At 42.6% G+C, this 18,026-nt stretch overlaps 1 protein-coding gene across 1 annotated transcript in view; it reads left to right on the forward strand.

Annotated features, from left to right (window-relative positions):
- The window catches only part of trim62.1 (tripartite motif containing 62, tandem duplicate 1), a 40,033-nt gene extending 30,665 nt beyond the window's left edge, over positions 1 to 9,368 (forward strand). The window contains exons 4-6 of the mRNA XM_080424905.1: positions 698 to 954; positions 2,454 to 2,569; positions 6,874 to 9,368. Coding sequence (XP_080281031.1) covers positions 698 to 954; positions 2,454 to 2,569; positions 6,874 to 7,424 — 924 coding nt within the window. The 3' untranslated portion in view covers positions 7,425 to 9,368. The remainder of the gene's footprint in view (positions 1 to 697; positions 955 to 2,453; positions 2,570 to 6,873) is intronic.
- Positions 9,369 to 18,026: the final 8,658 nt, after the last annotated feature.

An 18,026-nucleotide genomic window follows, 5' to 3' on the forward strand; every position in this document is an offset into this window, starting at 1 on the left:
GGGTTTCCCTGGCAGCCCCGGTTTGATCAGCCTGTTTCCTCTGAAAAAATGTACTAATGGCCCCAACAAAACAATATGCTGCACCCGTGGGTTTGTCCATCAGTTTGAACTGAGATAGTGCTCACAAAATCAATGCACGTAGGAGCAGAATGAATGAATAAATGTTTACATAATGTTTATGTTGTTAAAGCCCATCGCAAGCCCCGGGGATACAGAGTCATGTCCAATTAAGAGTCTGCCACTGTAGCGACTGAAATACTTTAATGAAGCCAGCCGCTGTTCAAAGCCACTTTGTGCATTTTCATTTTGCATTGAAAGAACGCATCAAAAGGAACATTGCCTGAAAGCTTTTTTCTTTATCACACATTCAGTGGTGCAAAGTAATTAAGTACATTTACTCAAGTACAATACAATGTTGAGGTACTTTTACTTTACTTGAGTATGTCAATTTTTCAATACTTTATATTTCTACTATATGCAAAAAAAAAAAAATTGACAAATTTGGAAAAACTTTAGTACCTGTACTTTGGTGCTTTTTTGGATGCCAATACTTTTGTACTTTTACTCTCGAGTAAAATTTTGAATGCAGTACTTTTACTTGTAACTTGTAGTATTTCTACATTGTGGTATTGCTACTTTTAAAGAAAAGTAAAGAACATTGCACAAATTCACCATCTCCTGCCTCTGTCTTTTTCAGTCGTCGGCGAAAAGTCTTCGCGCGACCATCGGCGACGCGTTCGACCGCCTGCACCGGTTCCTGCGCGAGCGCCAGAAGAGCATGCTGGAGGAGCTGGAGATCGACACGGCGCGCAAGTTCGCCGACATCGAGCACAAGATCCAGCGTTACAGTCAGCAGCTGCGCGACGTCAAGGAGGGCATACAGATCCTGCAGGAGCGCCTCAACGAGACAGGACGCCACGACTTCCTGGAGGGCGTGGCTGTCACTTCCGAGAGGTTTGCTAGGAGATCAATACTGTAGTCCAGTGGTTCAAGGACCCCCCCCCCCAAATGAATGTTATTGGCTGCGGACCCCCATATGAAAGGAGTTCATGCCAGGAGCCCCCATACAAAATTTGTGTTAAAATGTTTCAGAAATATTCCAAATTTGTCACATTTTAGATTTTTTTTAAAATGGCACATCTGCAAGCTCACAACAACGCCCCTGGAACCTTCTCAAGGACCCCTGGGGGTCCACGGACTCCACTTTGAGAACCATTGTAGTCCAATATAGTCCAATACAGTCACAGTCAAGTACATTTTATCTACCGTATATATTCTGACATATCCCAACAAGTTGTCTCGAGACACTTTGCATGCAGAGCAGTTCAAGACCATACTCTTACAGAGACCCAACAGTTTAGCCGTGAGCAAGTGCAAGGAAAGAAACCTCTATCTAACAGGAACAAACCTCGACCAGAACCTGGCTGTGCTGTAGGTGGGCGGCCATCTGCCATGACCGGTTGTGTTGAGAGAGAGACAAGAGACAGATGTACAGTACAGCAACAACAACAATAACGACATTCAGTATCTTAGAGTCCTACTGTTAATACAATTATAGACTACTTCACCATGCCACTACAGCCTATTTAACCACTTAAACCCTTTTATAATTAGTTTATCAAGGTCCCCCAGGGGTCTATACTCCTTTTTTCCTGGTACACCAAATCTCTTCACCAAAAATAGCAGATCTACAAGGTCACAGCGCATCGTCTTGTGACATGTTGTAGATCGCCTTTTTTGCTGAACGTTCTTCTATTTTTGCTGATTGTTCGCCTACAGTATTATGAGATGCCCAGAATAGGGACGCTAGGATATCATACGCTAGCATATTTAACCATATAATATGTCTGGGACTAAAGTACCCAGAAATCATTATTTGTGATGGTGCCAGTTCATCTCCTACTGTTTAATCATCAGGGTTCCAGACATTTTGGAGAAAGTAAAACATTTGAACGACAGAATGAGCTAATCTCTGAGCAGATGGTGTCTTTTTGTCTGATGTAAACCAGCCGTAATGTTTAATCTGTGGGGGTGGTTTAATTAAACCATCCTAAAAGTTATCCCTAGTGTTTTTTTTGTTTTATTCTTTTTATTACTTTCAGGCGAAGCCTTTTGATCAGCCTAGCAATTTACAACATGTTTTATATTCTTTTCTGGAGTCCAAATAAGCTCCTAAACTTGCTTCACCCCATTTTCTTCTATTATGTGTGGGTGTTCACAGTTCATACTCTTTACAGCACCAGACCTGAGCCCTCCTGACTGTTACTAATAATGTCTGTTGCTCTGGAATGATAGCCATAGGCATTCACGAAACATTTCCCCAGTTGTTAATGTCAACAAATCCACATTCGGACCAGACACAAACCAGATCCATTGACTTGAGGCAGTAGAGCGCACACACACAACAACATAGACATGCATAGAATATGACATTGATCTGTTTTCTGTCATAGGATTAAAGGGAAGATACATGAGACCAATCTGACCTATGAAGATTTCCCAACATCCAAGTACATGGGGCCTTTACAGTACACAATATGGAAGTCTCTGTTTCAGGATATTTCACCAGGTATGTATCACCGGATATTACTGGAACATTATACACTTGCACATTGTACGAGTGCCTGCAAAAAGCTTAACTGTATCCACAGGGTAACTCGATGAGTGCACAGTGGTGTAGTTCAACACAAACTCTCAAGGTTCATACGAAACAAGCATGTCCTCTAAGTGAGGAATGTAGTCAGGGTCACTCTGGACAGTTCATTATAATTTCATTCAGCAGCAGGATATCTGACCCAGATGATGAAATATCCCAGCGTGAGAACTAATCCCAACCTGCATTAACATTGCTGGGATGCTTGTGAGCTGTTATTGTCCTCTGATGAGATATGGATGTCTGGAACTGCAGGGCTGTGATGAACCTTCTGTGTTAGCGACGGAATGTTGCGGAGGAGCTTCCCCCCCCTGCCTGCCTATGGCCATCACTCAATCTCACAGAAGATTACTTAAAGTAATGCACCGAGCAATATTTCACTCCTTCGATCAATTCTCTCATTTTTAGCCTACCCTCCTGGCAGAGGGGAGGCAGGGCAGTCTCTTGGCCTTCCTTGACTGGCTGCCAAATGGAACAATTGGTTCCAATTCATCACCAGTAGCTGCCGGTGAGACAGGACAAAGTCATTTCTGCCATCGTCATCTCTGTCTGTCTGTCTGTCTCTCTCTCTCTTACCCCTCTCTGTGTATTGAATGCTTTCTTGGGAATAAATAACAGGCTACCTCCTCACAAACCTGGTGCCTGCCTTCACTCATCCAGCTGGCACTGCTGGCAGTGCCTGTGCCTGCATGTTTTGTGTAAGAACAGAAATTCATACTCAGAATGCAACTGAAAGTGTTGTAACACTCACTGGCATTGTCATTGACTGGAGAAGACACCGTCTCCCCCCCTCACTGGCCAGTCGCATTACCATGCTCATTTATGCTGACTGACATAAATACTAGAGGAAGTGCACATCCAGTACAAAATCCCCCTCCCACTCGATTCTGAGTCGGCTCCATGCATTTTCTAGAGAGTCATGGGGACACAGGCCTGTATTGTTCTTCCTGATGTGGCTTCATGATGACTGACTGAACTTGAACCCTATGCGGGTCACTGTTTGAGAGCAGGGCTCTCCAAAGCCCGATTCATACTTTGTCTTACGCTGGTGTTGCGCACCGAATATAGCCGACCTACAAGCTCACGATGCTTCGCGGATGCGACGTGTTGTGAGCTAAATCAGGCTTAACCCAGTGTTTTGTTTTTTAAGGCGGGTTTTCTGCCTTTTATTGATGGTACAGTGGAGGTTTGACAGGAAACGGGGAAAGAGTCGGGGAGTGACGCGCAGCAAGAGTCCACTGGGCTCGTGAATCGAACCCGGGACTCGCTCAGGCTGCATCATAGCCTATGGTACACACCTTAACCACTAGGCCATCGGCGCCCCCAGCCCAGTGGTTTTCAAACTTTTCCTTGCCAAGGACCCACAAGTAGCCATAGCCTCAAGTTCACAACGTATCGCACTGCGATGCGTTTTGAGCTTGTAGATCTGCAGGTTTTACTATTTCTTGAAAAGGGTTAGGGTTTTTGGAATGACACACCCAAAATAGGGATGCCAGGTTGAAAGTGGTAAAATTAGCACTCTAGAATCTCTTGTATTTTATATATTTTTTTCACTTTCACTCTCCTTTCCAGTTGCCCCCCCGTGGTGGTAAACCACTGCCCTAACCCACATATCATGCACAGAGAGCTGCTTTGGGCCTGTGGAGCCGTTCACCTCCCATAGCTGTAATTACTGCTCTCTGCTCCACTAGTATTTGCATACCTTGGTATGACATTGCTGCTCGTTTGGACTCAGGGGAACACTTGACTTTGAATGAACTCTGTGGTCATTTCTTTCTTTTCTTTCCTCTCTGGACCATGGTTTATGTATATGACATAAAAAAACAAAAGTCCCACTGTATAGTTTCGGCCACAGTCATCGTATGACTGTTGTTTGTTTTGACTTCCTGAAATAGGAAGTAGAGTGTCAGAGAGGGGGTTCCTCCACCATCTTCTCCTTCAGGGCATGATGAGTATGATCATGTGGTTGAACTGCCGCATTAGTGGTATGCATGTCATATGTCAGTGTAGTGACTATGAACATATTCATTTTCTTCTGTAACTTCCCTGGTCAAATATTATAGGGCAGTGGTTCTCAACCTGTGGTCTCCACATGATTTGTTGGAGGGGTGGGGGGGTCCCCAGATGACAGTAAAGTGACAATTTAAGGACTTTTAACTCATTGACTGCCAGAGTTAAAACCTCGTTCATAGCAGCCCTTGCCAGCGATTTTCGTGTTTTTTTGTTTCGTTATTTTGTTATTTAATTCACATCTAGAAAGTCTACCTTGACACTTGAATCGTTTTGATCGTTCCACCACCAGAGAGCAGCACATACCAAGCTTGATCGCCTCTCGATCACACTCGCCCCCTCCCAGACCCACTCACACAGTGAAACACATGAACCGGAAGTGAAATGTCTCAAATTCTGTTATCGGCGAAAATTACTTTGTGATACACAACGGGGATGACTGTTCGTCACCCAGACCATAGATTATAGGAGGGGAGGTCTCCGATCGCTTTTCATAGCGTGTGAAAAACCGTTTGTTTCCCTATTATGGTCGAAAATGACTGGGGGGAAAAATGTAAAACCGAAAACGGAACCCAAGTCATGGAACCGGATGCAGTGGTGGTTGAAGTAAGTGGAACCCGAAACTTAGCCTGATTCATAACAGAATAGCGTGATCAGAGCATAAAGATCAATAAAGACGTTAGATCGCATTAATGCGATCCTGGCGGCCAAGCGCGCTATTTATTAGATCGCGTTAATGCGATAATGGCGGCCAATGAGTTAAGACCTTTTTAATAAATAAATAAAAAAAGAAATGAAAAAAGACAATTACTGCATCAAAAGTAATCAACAAACTATACTATAAAAACTGGTCAAACGTTGGCCACATTTTCAAAAAATAGAAGAAACTAATATAAGAAAAATAGCTGATCTACAAGCTCACAACGCCTCGCAAGTCACAACTCGAGGCATAGTGATCTTGTAGATCGGCTATTTTCACAATATTTATCAGTGGAACCGAGTCAAACTAAATGTAATGCCTACAATTCCCCAGTTCAAATACGGTATGATTATTTTGTGGCTACAAGTCATTTTTAATGGAAGCCAGCAACATGAAGCTGCAAACTGACAGCCGACCCTAAAAAAGCGCTCCATTGACGCACTGAAGCATCAATCAATCCATGTTTTTGTTTCACAATTTCCACTCTCCTTCTCCCTGCAATTCCTGCTCCGTTCCGCAAATGGAAAAGTGAGCTGCCGCCTGCCGGTAATAATTTCCTTGGGCTGTTTAACCCTAGCCTTTTCATTTACGCAGAGTGGCTTCAGTAACACTTCAACAGCGACTCGGTTGACAGTGTATCTGACCACGCTTGGTCATTTTGTTGCTTTTGTTGCCACTAGTGTGTGTGAACGCAGCATAACAATACAACAATAAACTACACTCGCTCACAAACACACACACACACGCTCGCAAGCACACGCATGCTTTTAAGCACACACAATCACACACCGGTTCATGTTTGATTGCTAAACAGTCCACACCTACCCACCCTCAAACACGCTCTTGTGTTTCTTTCATTTCCACTGACTGTCCTTGATGAATCCTTCTTGGTGACATTTTGATCGTTCTAGACACTTGACTCAACAACCCCCCCCCCTCTTCTGTAGAGTCGTTGAGCTGCTCACTGCCTCGGCTAAACAACCATTCACACCACAGCTGCAGTGAGAAAGAGAAGTTGGGCCATGAAGCCTGATTTATATTTCGTTGTATGATGGTGTCCCGTACTGAAAATGCCCAATCTACAAGCTCACAGCGCGTCCCATCACGAGTTTGTAGATCAGCTATTTTCGGCACGCGATGCCATTGTACGACGAAGTATAAGCATAAGAGTGACACAGCAAATACGTGTATACTGTAGGTGTGCTGTTTGCCTAAGCTCTCTCATTACTTATTGAAGTGGGGTTTGTTTTTTCTTCTCTCGCTCAGTAAATTTGTTTTTGATCAATCCTACCTTATCTTATCTGTAATTGGCTTTATTATCTGGGCCAACTGTTTATTTTGTGAGCCACACGGTTGTATGGCCAAGTATATAAAATTAGGCTTTAGGTAAAAGCACTGATGACTCAATCTTTGTTTCATTCTCCATCCTACTCTAGCTCCCTTGCCTTACTTCCTACCGTCGCTCCCTCCATTTACGCCCTCCGTTGTCTCTTTTCATTCCCTCTCCCAGTGCCGGCAGCCTTGACCCTTGACCCCATCACGGCCCACCAGAGGCTCATCCTGTCGGACGACTGCACCATCGTGGCCTACGGGAACCTGCACCCGCAACCACTGCAGGACTCGCCGCGCCGCTTTGACGTGGAGGTGTCCGTCTTCGGGGCGGAGGGCTTCGGCACGGGCGTCCACTACTGGGAGGTGATGGTGTCGGAGAAGACCCAGTGGATGATCGGCGTGGCCAACGAGACGGTCAGCCGCAAGGGCAGCATCCAGATCCAGCCCAGTCGCGGCTTCTACTGCATCGTCATGCACGACGGCAACCAGTACAGCGCCTGCACCGAGCCCTGGACCCGCCTCAACGTCAAGAGCAAGCTGGAGAAGGTGGGGGTCTACCTGGACTACCCCAAAGGCCTGCTGGTGTTCTACAATGCTGACGACATGTCCTGGCTCTACACCTACAGGGAGAAGTTCTCCGCCAAGCTGTGCCCGTACTTCAGTCCCGGCCAAAGCCACGCCAATGGCAAGAACGTGCAGCCGCTAAGAATCAACACTGTACGCCTTTAAGAGCAGCACTCGCCAAAAAAACTGTGATCTGCGGGCCGGGATCTTTCGGCCTTGTGTATCCGTCACGGATAAATCCATAAGACTTGATAGGTTTAAAAAAGAAAAAAGAAGTTTAAAAGGAAATGTTTAACAGGGTGTTTGACATGGTGATTTTCTTTTCTTTTTTCGGTATTAAGACTTGTGTGTGCTGCTGCTCTTATCACCTGTGCTGTTTCGCTGTTTCTTCTCTTTCTGCCTCCCTCTCCTTCTCTCTCTCTCTCTCTCTCTCTCTCTTAGGATTTTTGAAATACATTGTGGCCTGGAGTGGAGCCTCATTCTCCTTTTTTCCATTAAAAAGCTGTTGAGACTAATGGGGGCAGAAGGACCCCTGGGCTTCTTTTTGGGGCCTTTGTGACCCAGAATGGGATTTTTCCTTTTCTATTAGGGACTGTCCCAGGCCCACCTCGCACAGTCCCAGAGGCCAAGACTTTTCCTTATCAGACTCCACACTGACACTGACATGGCCCTCTGGACACCGTCTTATCTCTGCTGTACAGTTAGCTTAGCTGTGTTTGTACTCATTTCCTTTGGCCACACTGTCAGGCTTGACAAGCCTGTCGGCACTTTTCACTTCATGTGTGTGTGTGTGTGTGTGTTTGTGTGTTTGACCCTTTTTCTGATGGGAAATATGATGTCATGTTCTTGGTTTCTCGGCTGCTCTCTGTGGGTCTCATCGCAGATGCCCATGAACAGGGTCCATTGTTGCGAGGAAGGCTACCGTTTCATGTCCTCCATAAATGCGTCTCGTCGTGTCACTGACAACAAAATGAATGAACGAGTTTGAGGCTTGACAGATAGACCCCACCCACCCCACCACCCCCTGTTCTCGCCTGTCCCATCCTCCACCTTTTGTGTGTGTGATCTGAGGGTATGTAATTTATCTGAGAATAAGCTGCTATTCTGGGATGTGGGTCCTCGCTGTTGCATGTTTGTACATATCGCAAGTTATTAACCCATTAAGACCAGGAACGCATCTGTGTCATTTTCAGATTTCTTTGGCTATAAAAAAAAAATGCAGAGCTTGTAGATCTGCTAATTTTGAAAAATCGTGAAAATGTGTTTAAATCTTTGAATGTATGTATTTTTAAAACGACCTTTGTCAAATATTTCCAGAAGCAGATTTCAGTTACAAATGTTTGCATTAAAAAATATATATATTCAAAGATTTGCTTTGAATATACCTACAAGCTCGGTGCCACGCTATGAGCTTGTATAGCTGCTATTTTTTAATAGCCCAAAGCAATCTTAAAATGACACAGATGCGTTCCCGGATTGAATGGGTTACGGCATTCATTCTTCTTCTGCTGCCGTACGTTGGTTTCTGCTCTTTCCTTGGAAGCGTGAGTATTCTTGGATTCTACCTACACAGTATACCTTTTGGGTATTTGATTATCTTTATACTGTTAACACTCTACAGTGATCCCCAACCGGTGGGCCGCCATGAGGGTGTTGCAAGTGGTCCACTTAAGATTTGAATGATAATATAACATTTATATTAAAACAAATGACAGTATTTTTTCTTTAAAACCTTGAAAAAATGTGCTTTCCTTGTGATGGCAATAAATAAGAACTTAATTTATACTACGTTGGTTCCATTGATCCAAGCTGGAACACAATCAATTGATTGATCGTTAAAATAAACATGCTCTGAAAATTCACCTGGCCCCACCCATCTGACCACTTGACCGACACTCACTGTTAAGTGGTCAGGTTGGTGGGCCGTGAACGCTTTTGTCAAGTGGGCCCTTATCCAGAAAAGGTTGGGAACCACTGTTGTAGAACACCACGTTTCTCTGCTTCCTGTCATAATGTGTTCATTGTGTCTTAGTGTTTTAAAGGCCAGTCAAAATGAATGAATCAGAGCATATTAACCCATTAAGACCGATTCTTAAAAATGTTTTCTAAATCCTAACAGTTTTTTGAAAAAAATCTAAAAAAAATGTTTTAAAGATTTTTCAAAAATAGCAGATCTACAAGCTCATAGCGCGGCACTCGGTGCCACGCTATGAGCTTGTATATCTGCTATTTTTGAATAGCCAAAGATATCTAAAGTGACACAGATGCGTTCCAGGTCTTAATGGGTTAAGTAGATAGTCCAATGGGGAAAGTGACCACTAATTGAAACATAGGCATCATTGCTTTGCAGATGCTGAAGTCTGGAAAGCTTAATTAAACCTGACATCCCTATTTTGGGCATGTCATTACGGGCATAAATTCATAAAAATAGCCTAGGCCTGAATATTTGATTTATACATGGTGAAAATAGCCGATCCACCACCTCACAACGTGTCGCGATGAGATGCATTGTGAGCATGTGCGTAGATCGGCTATTTTTGCGGTACGACAAAGTATAAATTAGGCTTGAGATGAGTACATTGAAAGTTGACATCAATCGTTCTTTTTTGCATTATATTATTTATATTCATCGAGTAAAACGTCATGTTGAGAAAATAATTTCCATGGGATGCGATCTGATGAATGCACTTGCATTGTTAGGCTATTGACAAGGCTGTCAGTGTATTACATGATGGTTCAGTCCCTAATAATATCCTCTGAGGCTCAGTTATGTGGTTGCTACTCAAGTGCTCATGTTTTTTACTGGTTATACACAAGCACTCCACAGTCTGCGCTAAGAGGCCCTTGTCCCTTAGCCAAATCCATCACACAGAGTATGTGTGTGTGCGTGCACTCTTCTCGGACTTGGTTCAAGCTGAATATTAAGTCGCATCAGCCCACATGGCCCTCCAGAGGGGCTCTTGGCTGTAGTTAAATGTGTTTTACTGCGAAAATTGTTTTGAACCCAGTGTGAGAGAGTCTTCAACAGAAATTCAAGAGCAAAAAAAAAGTAATTATTTCACCTTCCCCTCCCTTTGCTACCGTACTTATATAGTGTGTTTGAATGTACGTATGTGTGTTATCCGTGTTGTCCATTTGAAAGTTTTGTTGGGTATACCGAGGTGGACATGAGTTCCACTGTGTGCAGTTACCAGTATGATGTGGACCTGGGTCAAATAGTTCTATAAAGCAGGGGTCTTCAACAGGGGGACCAGGACCCCTAGGGTGTCCTCAGAGTTACTACAGGGGGGCCAAATCTTTGTGTGATATGATTTTTTTTTTACATGAACCACTTAAACCCTAGCATCCCTTTTCTTAGGAGAACTTTAGCCAAAAATAGCAGGCGCTGTGAGCTTGTAGATCGGCTATTTTTGGCAAAGAGACTTAAACCCTAGCATCCCTTTTCTTAGGAGAACTTTAGCCAAAAATAGCAGGCGCTGTGAGCTTGTAGATCGGCTATTTTTGGCAAAGAGGTTTGGTGTGTAGAGGGGAAAAAAGAGCCGACCAAGTAAAAAAAAATACAAGATTAATCTGAAACACAATTGTATACACTATAGAGGGGGTCCCTGCTTCATCTCTCTCAGCTAGGGGGTCCTTGGCCTGAAAAAAAGACCCCTGCTATAAAGATAATAACTCATTGGCATTTGTTGTAAACCTGCTTGGAGAAATGGACAGGTGGCTCTGCTGCATAGGATCCTAACAGTGCCAGAAGGTACAGTATAGGCCAGTGGTTCTAAATCTGTTTAACACTGAAACTGTACAAATGGAACCAAATAGACCCGTCCATTTGGTTCCAATTGTACACTAAGAGTTACAGATCTGAACGTGTCCATTTGGTATCTAGCTATCAATCATTTAGCAGGGGAACCCCCCCCCCCGGAACGTCCTCAAGGACCCCTGGGGCACTCCCTGGACCTCGCATTGAAAACCAGTTGTAATAGCTAGTGACACAAAAATACTTTTTTATAAATGTTCCTCTGATTGGCACGGATACCCCTCTCACCTGGTACATCAAGTAGGATAAAATGAGCACCAAAAAATGATTGGCCAATGCTTCAATGAATGTTGATTTAACTCTGGGAGTCCATTTGTTACCGTTGTTTACTTGGCCCAGGTCTGGTGGTCCGGTAGAGACCTCTGTGGGGTCTGTCTTAAGAAAGATGTTAATTCCGTGAATGATTTGTGTGTTAAGGAGATTCTTAATATGAGCTGGTGATGCTTATAATAGTAATACAAAAATGATGATGACTGACACCTTTTTGATGATTATAATGATGATCTGGTCCTTTTTCTGATGATGGCCGCTGTGCATCTATCGTTGTGTGAACACCCTGTAGCAAGCTTTCACCGCTACAGGTTTGTGGGGGAAACTGTTTCGATGTACTTAAAATAAAAAAATATCGTTATGAGCAACCTAATTGTCGTGACTCTTTCTTGGTTTTGTAGCGGTGCAACAACGTGCACAGACACATCGCACATCATAGGAATCATTTCTAGGGAGCGGAGGAGGAATGCTACTTGAAATGCTCTCTCTGCCCGTGCTTGTCCATACTGTACCTTTTTTACAGTTCACCCTCAGATATCTGAAGCCCTCTGATATCCCACAGTCAGTGATGGACAGTTACGTTTGGACGAAGTACATTTTATTTAGTACTGTACTTGAGTAACTTTTTTTGAGTATCTGTACTTTACTTGTGTTTTTGTATTTTTGGATACTCTTCACTACATTTCAGGGCAAATATTGTACTTTCACTCTCTACATTTTAAAGACAAATATTGTACTTTCAGTCCTCTACATTTCAAAGACAAATATTGTACTTTCACTCTACTCACTACATTTCTAGGAAGAAAAATGCACATTGTGAATTAACCACGTAAGCCCTATTTCAAATATTGAAAATGGCAGATCTACAATCAAAGATTTGAGCTTGTAGATTTGCTACTTTCACTATAGATAGGTGTTGAACATTTCTGTAATTATGTAATTGTAATTTGTTCTTTTGAATACTTAAAGCATGTACTTTTGAATAATTATAGTATTTTTAAAAGCAATTCTAGCAAAGCAAGAGTACAACTTTCGCTTGTACTGTATAGCCCAGTCATATTTGACCAGTCAAGTATCAATACTTTGACTCAAAGTGCTGTTGTTGAGTACTGTCCACCACTGCCTACACTACAGTGAGACATCACGCATCCTGCAATGAAGTGAGAGGTTGTTCTGCGGCTGTCTCCGTTCTGTTCTCATACCGAGGCGTTTTCTTCCGACACACAATGAGTGAAAAAGACAAGGAGCATGATCGCTGTCTGCCTGAGCCAAATTCTCTCTCACTGCAGGTGAGAGACACATCAGCCACAAATACGTGCTTCTCCACATTCACTGGTTGTCTGCTACAGCAGTGGTTTTCAACCTTTTTCATATCAAGGTCCATTATTTATTTGGCATTTGCTGGCATTCACCATTTGATGAGATTTAGCCTCTCAGACCCAAAACTTTGAATATTTTGTTGTTGGATAAGATTTTGCCCACAATTCCATCATGCTGTATTGATGTTGGTACCGTAGGAGAGAGAATTCTCTAGGAGAGAGAAAAACTCTTGAGAGTGTAAAATGAAACTGTTTGGTTTCAGTTAAAGATCTATATGGGTCCATTTGGTTTCCAACTCTCCATCATTTAGCTGGGGACCACCTGGACCCCCCTCAAGGACCACTGGTTGAGAACCACTGTGCTACAGTGATTCATTTACATTTAATTTCAAGGACCCCCAGTTAGGGCCACAGACTCCTATTTGATAGGATTTTTTATCTCCCCCAGTCTACGATGTTAATGTAATTCTCTCAGTTACAGATCCGTAGGGGTCCATTTGGTTCCTAACCATCAGTCAATTATGTAGATGGGCACCCCCTGGAACCCCCTCAAGGACCACTGGGGGTCCCAGAACCAGGCTCCATAAAACCCTTTTTTTTTTTACTATTTGACCTTGGGATCAGCTTGCGATATCAGATTCAAAGATAAAAAGCGGAACTATCCCTTTAAGGACAAGGGTGAATCGATTATCATACATTTTTAATGAAATTCTTGTATAATGTGGAACACCACGATCATACATACCAGATGGGTCACTTGAGGCTGTTGAAACTATAAAAGGGTGTGTGTGTGTGTGTGTGTGTGTGTGAGAGAGAGAGAGAGAGGGTGGGTGGGTGGGTTGATACTCTGCCATGCTGTTTTAAATTCTAATTTCAGCTGAATTGACTCTCGTTGCATCACGATTACATCTCCCCCCGCAGCAGAACTGTGCAGTTTGAACCATTGAGATTGAGCCTCTTTGTTCACTCCAGACCCCCCAGGCAAAGTGCCATCTTTTTATCATCTTTGGCTTGGTGTAACGTTCTCCCCCCCAGATGAGCATTCACTGTTTTAACCTCAGGAGAAAGTGTCCATTAACCAGTGACTGAGCCCTCTGCTGTGAAACCACAATCTAATTCAACTGACATGTGACCATCCTGAGGCAGGCATATTATGGTCTGTCACTTTTGTCACCTCCTTACTGTAAGGCTGCATCTGCCGGATGAAGGCTTTCATATTCCGTCATCATCAATCGCATTATCTCACTTGTTGCTCTGTTCAAATGTGAATTCAAAGCTATCCGAGGGCAATTGGGTACAGTACAGATTGTTACATGATGCACAGCAGTATTATGTAAGATCCAGTGTCATCATTTTGTTACAGCTGGCCCAGTATGAACCCTCTGACCCCTCAGTGCACGCTAGTTTCTAGTTATGAAGCACACACACCCACCCACCCACACACACTAACCATTAGGCATACTGTATATATATTTACCAACATTCTGTTGGATTTTACAGTCAAACTCGAGCAAGTTACTTAGGTGGCAAAGTAGAGGTCAAAGATAAAGCTATCAAAATTCAACATATTTTTTTAATAGTTTTAGTAGAAAAGGTATCATTTTGTTATAGATTGCTACAGACTATTTCACCAATGGTTTGCCTTTTTGAGGGTATATATAGCAAATGTCACTTTGACAATGTTTAAACTTTAAAGGTAGGGTAAGTGATATTTTTTGGTTAAAGTTTTTTGTTAAAAGCTTAAAGGTTCGATGACATTCATTTTAACTTTTTTTATTTTGTATGTTTTTTTTGGGGTTTTATGACCTCAATTACACCCAAAAAATCTGAACTTTGAACATTCAGTGGATTTTCTGTGGTCTGGGGTTTTCTGAATAATTAGGCTGAAAAGTAATCTGAGCTTGTCCCTTCGACAGTGAGGTCACAGTCGATTAATCCCGCCCACTCTCCTCCTCGCCCCTCCCCTCCCCTATCCTTTCCTTTGGGGGGGGCGGAGCAGAGGCGATGATTGACAGGCAAAATCCCTCACCAGCGACACCCGCAGGCAAAGATTTCTTTTTTCATTGCAGTTGAAAAGGCTTTAGAAATGTGAGACAAAAACACCTACAGTGAATCACTGGAGTGGAATTTTCAGTTAAAACTTTTTGTACACGTTTGAAGGACCAGGACAAAGACTCTGAATGTGGTGTAAACATGAATGTCATGATACCTTTAAAGCCCTATATTCTGATAGTAATCATTGTTATAGAGTGTTTGTTCAGTATCAGAGGCCTCCCTGTCTCTCCAGCTCTTTAGTAAACAGAAAATACATTTTCAGGTGGATTTCAGCCAATCAGGAAATTTATGAGCCCATTTATCAGCTTCAATTTAGTGTTCCAGCTCGTATTTTGTCTGCTCATTTCTTAGTTTTATCACTTCCACTTCCATTTAATGGTTTAATCTGTATTCTGTGCAAGTTCTCTCTCCTGATTGGTTAAAATAGGTATCCCGACCTAAAAATGCTGAGTCTATAGCAATGAGTACTATCACAATATAGAGCTATTTAACTTATTTTAATTAGTTTGAACACAGGCATACTTTTAAAAAAGTGTCAATCTGAATCACTCACACAGGCCCGTTCTCTGCTCAAGTAGGGCTCATCCATGCGCTGTCTGCACTGTCCATATCTACGACCCTGGAAGAATCTGCTATGTTGGTATTAGTTGATCTGCATGTATTCAAATATAGTTTCACCCTTGGGAATCATGATAAAACTAAATTGGCATGTTAACCACTTGAAGCCTAGCGTCCCTATTCTTGGGGTGAACATTTCAGTAAAAATAGATCTGCAAACTCACAACATGTCACAAGTTGTGAGATTGTAGATCTATTTTTGGTGAAGAGATTTGGTGTTCAGGGGGAAAAAAGGAGCAGACCAGGTATAGAGCCCTGGGGGACCCTGGTCAACAAAGTATATATAGGGTTTAAGTGGTTAATCCATATTATATACTTCAATGTACGACTGTGTGCAAAATGTGTGTGAATAGCCGATCTACAAGCTTGTGGATCTGCTATTTCTTCTCTCTTTTTTTTACAATATAAAAAAGGTACACCAGGTTGAAAGTGGTTAAAGGCGTAGTTCACCCAAAACAATACTTATTGTCTCCGCCGAAGGTGGAGAATATGTTTTCGTTGTCTCCGCCGAAGGTGGAGAATATGTTTTCGCTTCGTCCCGCCGTGTGTGAGCAAACATTGTTAGCCAAGCTAACATTGGGCAAGCTCCACGTGACACGTGTCAATTTGTTGACACCAATGCCTCTGATTGGCTAGAGGGACGCGTGACGAAATAAAATTCTATAAATAGGTGTGTCACTTCAAAAAGCCATTACTTTTTGAAGTGAGGTAAAACAGGATCAATCAGACTTGATTGGAACAGTACCTTCAGTAAGTCCAAATCACCCGTCTGTGCGTGTGTGTTTCCCTCTGAGAACACCTAACATTGGTCAAGCAAAGGCGCAGAAGGCCAAAGCTAAGAAAGCATACTCATCTACAATTGTAACACAGAAGAGGACTAGAGTTGAAATGATCCCACAACAAAGCCGAAGTCTTAATACGTGTCAATATGTTGACATCAATGTCTCTGATTGGCTAGAGGGACGCATGACGAAATACAATCCTATAAATAGGTGTGTCACTTCAAAAAGCCGTTTACGTTTTTGAAGCGAGGTAAGACAGGATCAATCAGTCTTGATTGGAACAGTATCTTCTAGTCCAAATCACCCGTCCGTGCGTGTGTGTGTCCCTCTGAGAACACCTAACATTGGTCAAGCAAAGGTGCAGAAGGCCAAAGCTAAGAAAGCATACTCATCTACAACAGTAACACAGAAGAGGACTAGAGTTGAATTGATCCCACAACAAGGCCGAAGTCTTAATACGTGTTAATATGTTGACACCAATGCCTTTGATTGGCTAGAGGGATGCATGACGAAATACAATTCTATAAATAGGTGTGTCACTTCAAAAAGCCGTTTACGTTTTTGAAGCGAGGTAAGACAGGATCAATCAGTCTTGATTGGAACAGTATCTTCTAGTCCAAATCACCCGTCCGTGCGTGTGTGTGTCCCTCGTGCGTATGTGTGTAACATTGGTCAAACAATTTTTTTTTTTTTTTGAATAAATATTTCTTTAACATACACCTTTTTATTTAACTAAAATATAGATCTTTTACTCTACTGTATCTCATTAGTTATTGCTATGATAATATAATTGCTATAGTCTGCTGGTGGAGACTTGTGCTCCGAGGAGCACATTTCTAGTTTTCTATTAATTACACACCCCATGACGCCTTGAATTCATGGAGATTGTTTTGTTTTTATCATATTCCCGAGCCAATAATTTGATGACTGACGGAGACTCAAAGAGTCTCTACTGAGTCTCCTATTGACCAATGACCCAGTCATCAAATTATTGGTTCAGGAATGCGACAAAAACTAAAAAGTCTCCGTGAATTCAAGGCTTCATGGGGTGTGTAATTGATAAAAAAAAACAAGTCATTTTTTGGGTGAACTACTCCTTTAATATAGCCTATAGTTACTGTAACTCTTGGCTGTCCTGTTTTGAACTATGATCCAGTGTGCCTCTGGAGATGATGGCCTAATAACTAACACAACTTCTGACTGGTCTCTTCCTTTGTGTGACTTTGGATTACACAAGATGCTGAATGTGGGCGTGAAAATGCACCCCTGAAGCCTTTCATTTTGATAAAGCAGCGTGCAGAAGTGAGTCACATGTTTGGTGCAATATGCAGCTATTCACTTGGCTGAGAGAGTAGCTAAAGCACTTGAGGGCGTGTGCCATCGTTCTTTTAGAATGATATAACCCCATTCAGAGGAAAATTGTCCCGGCGTTTGTGACACTATACTTTACCATTATCTTATTTGTCATTTATCATCTGTTGTGGCAGGTGAATGCAGAAAGGATAGGGGGGGGGCGGGCAGGTTGCCATAATGAAGTCACAATATCTTGATTGAACCTTGGTATTTTGTCATCCCTTCAGTTTTTAAACTATACATCTGCAAACGCCAACTCACTCACTCTACTCTCTCTCTACGTTGGTTCTCAATGTGGTGCACAGGGACCCCCAGGACTCCTTCAGGGGGTTCCAGTTAAATTATTGATAGGAACCAAATAGAACTCTGTACTGTAACTCTCCATTTGGCTACATATTTATACACTCTCAGTTAAATGAACACTGAGGAGTTACAGTGTAGATTAGGGTCACAGAGATGATAGATGGGGTCTGTAGCATAATGTATATCAAACTGGGGGTCCTTGAAATCAAAAGGTTGAGAATCACTGTATTGGATTGAATCATCAGGACATTGA

Source organism: Gymnoscopelus braueri (genome assembly GCF_963280865.1).
Source record: "Gymnoscopelus braueri genome assembly, chromosome: 3".
NCBI classification, from domain to species: domain Eukaryota; kingdom Metazoa; phylum Chordata; class Actinopteri; order Myctophiformes; family Myctophidae; genus Gymnoscopelus; species Gymnoscopelus braueri.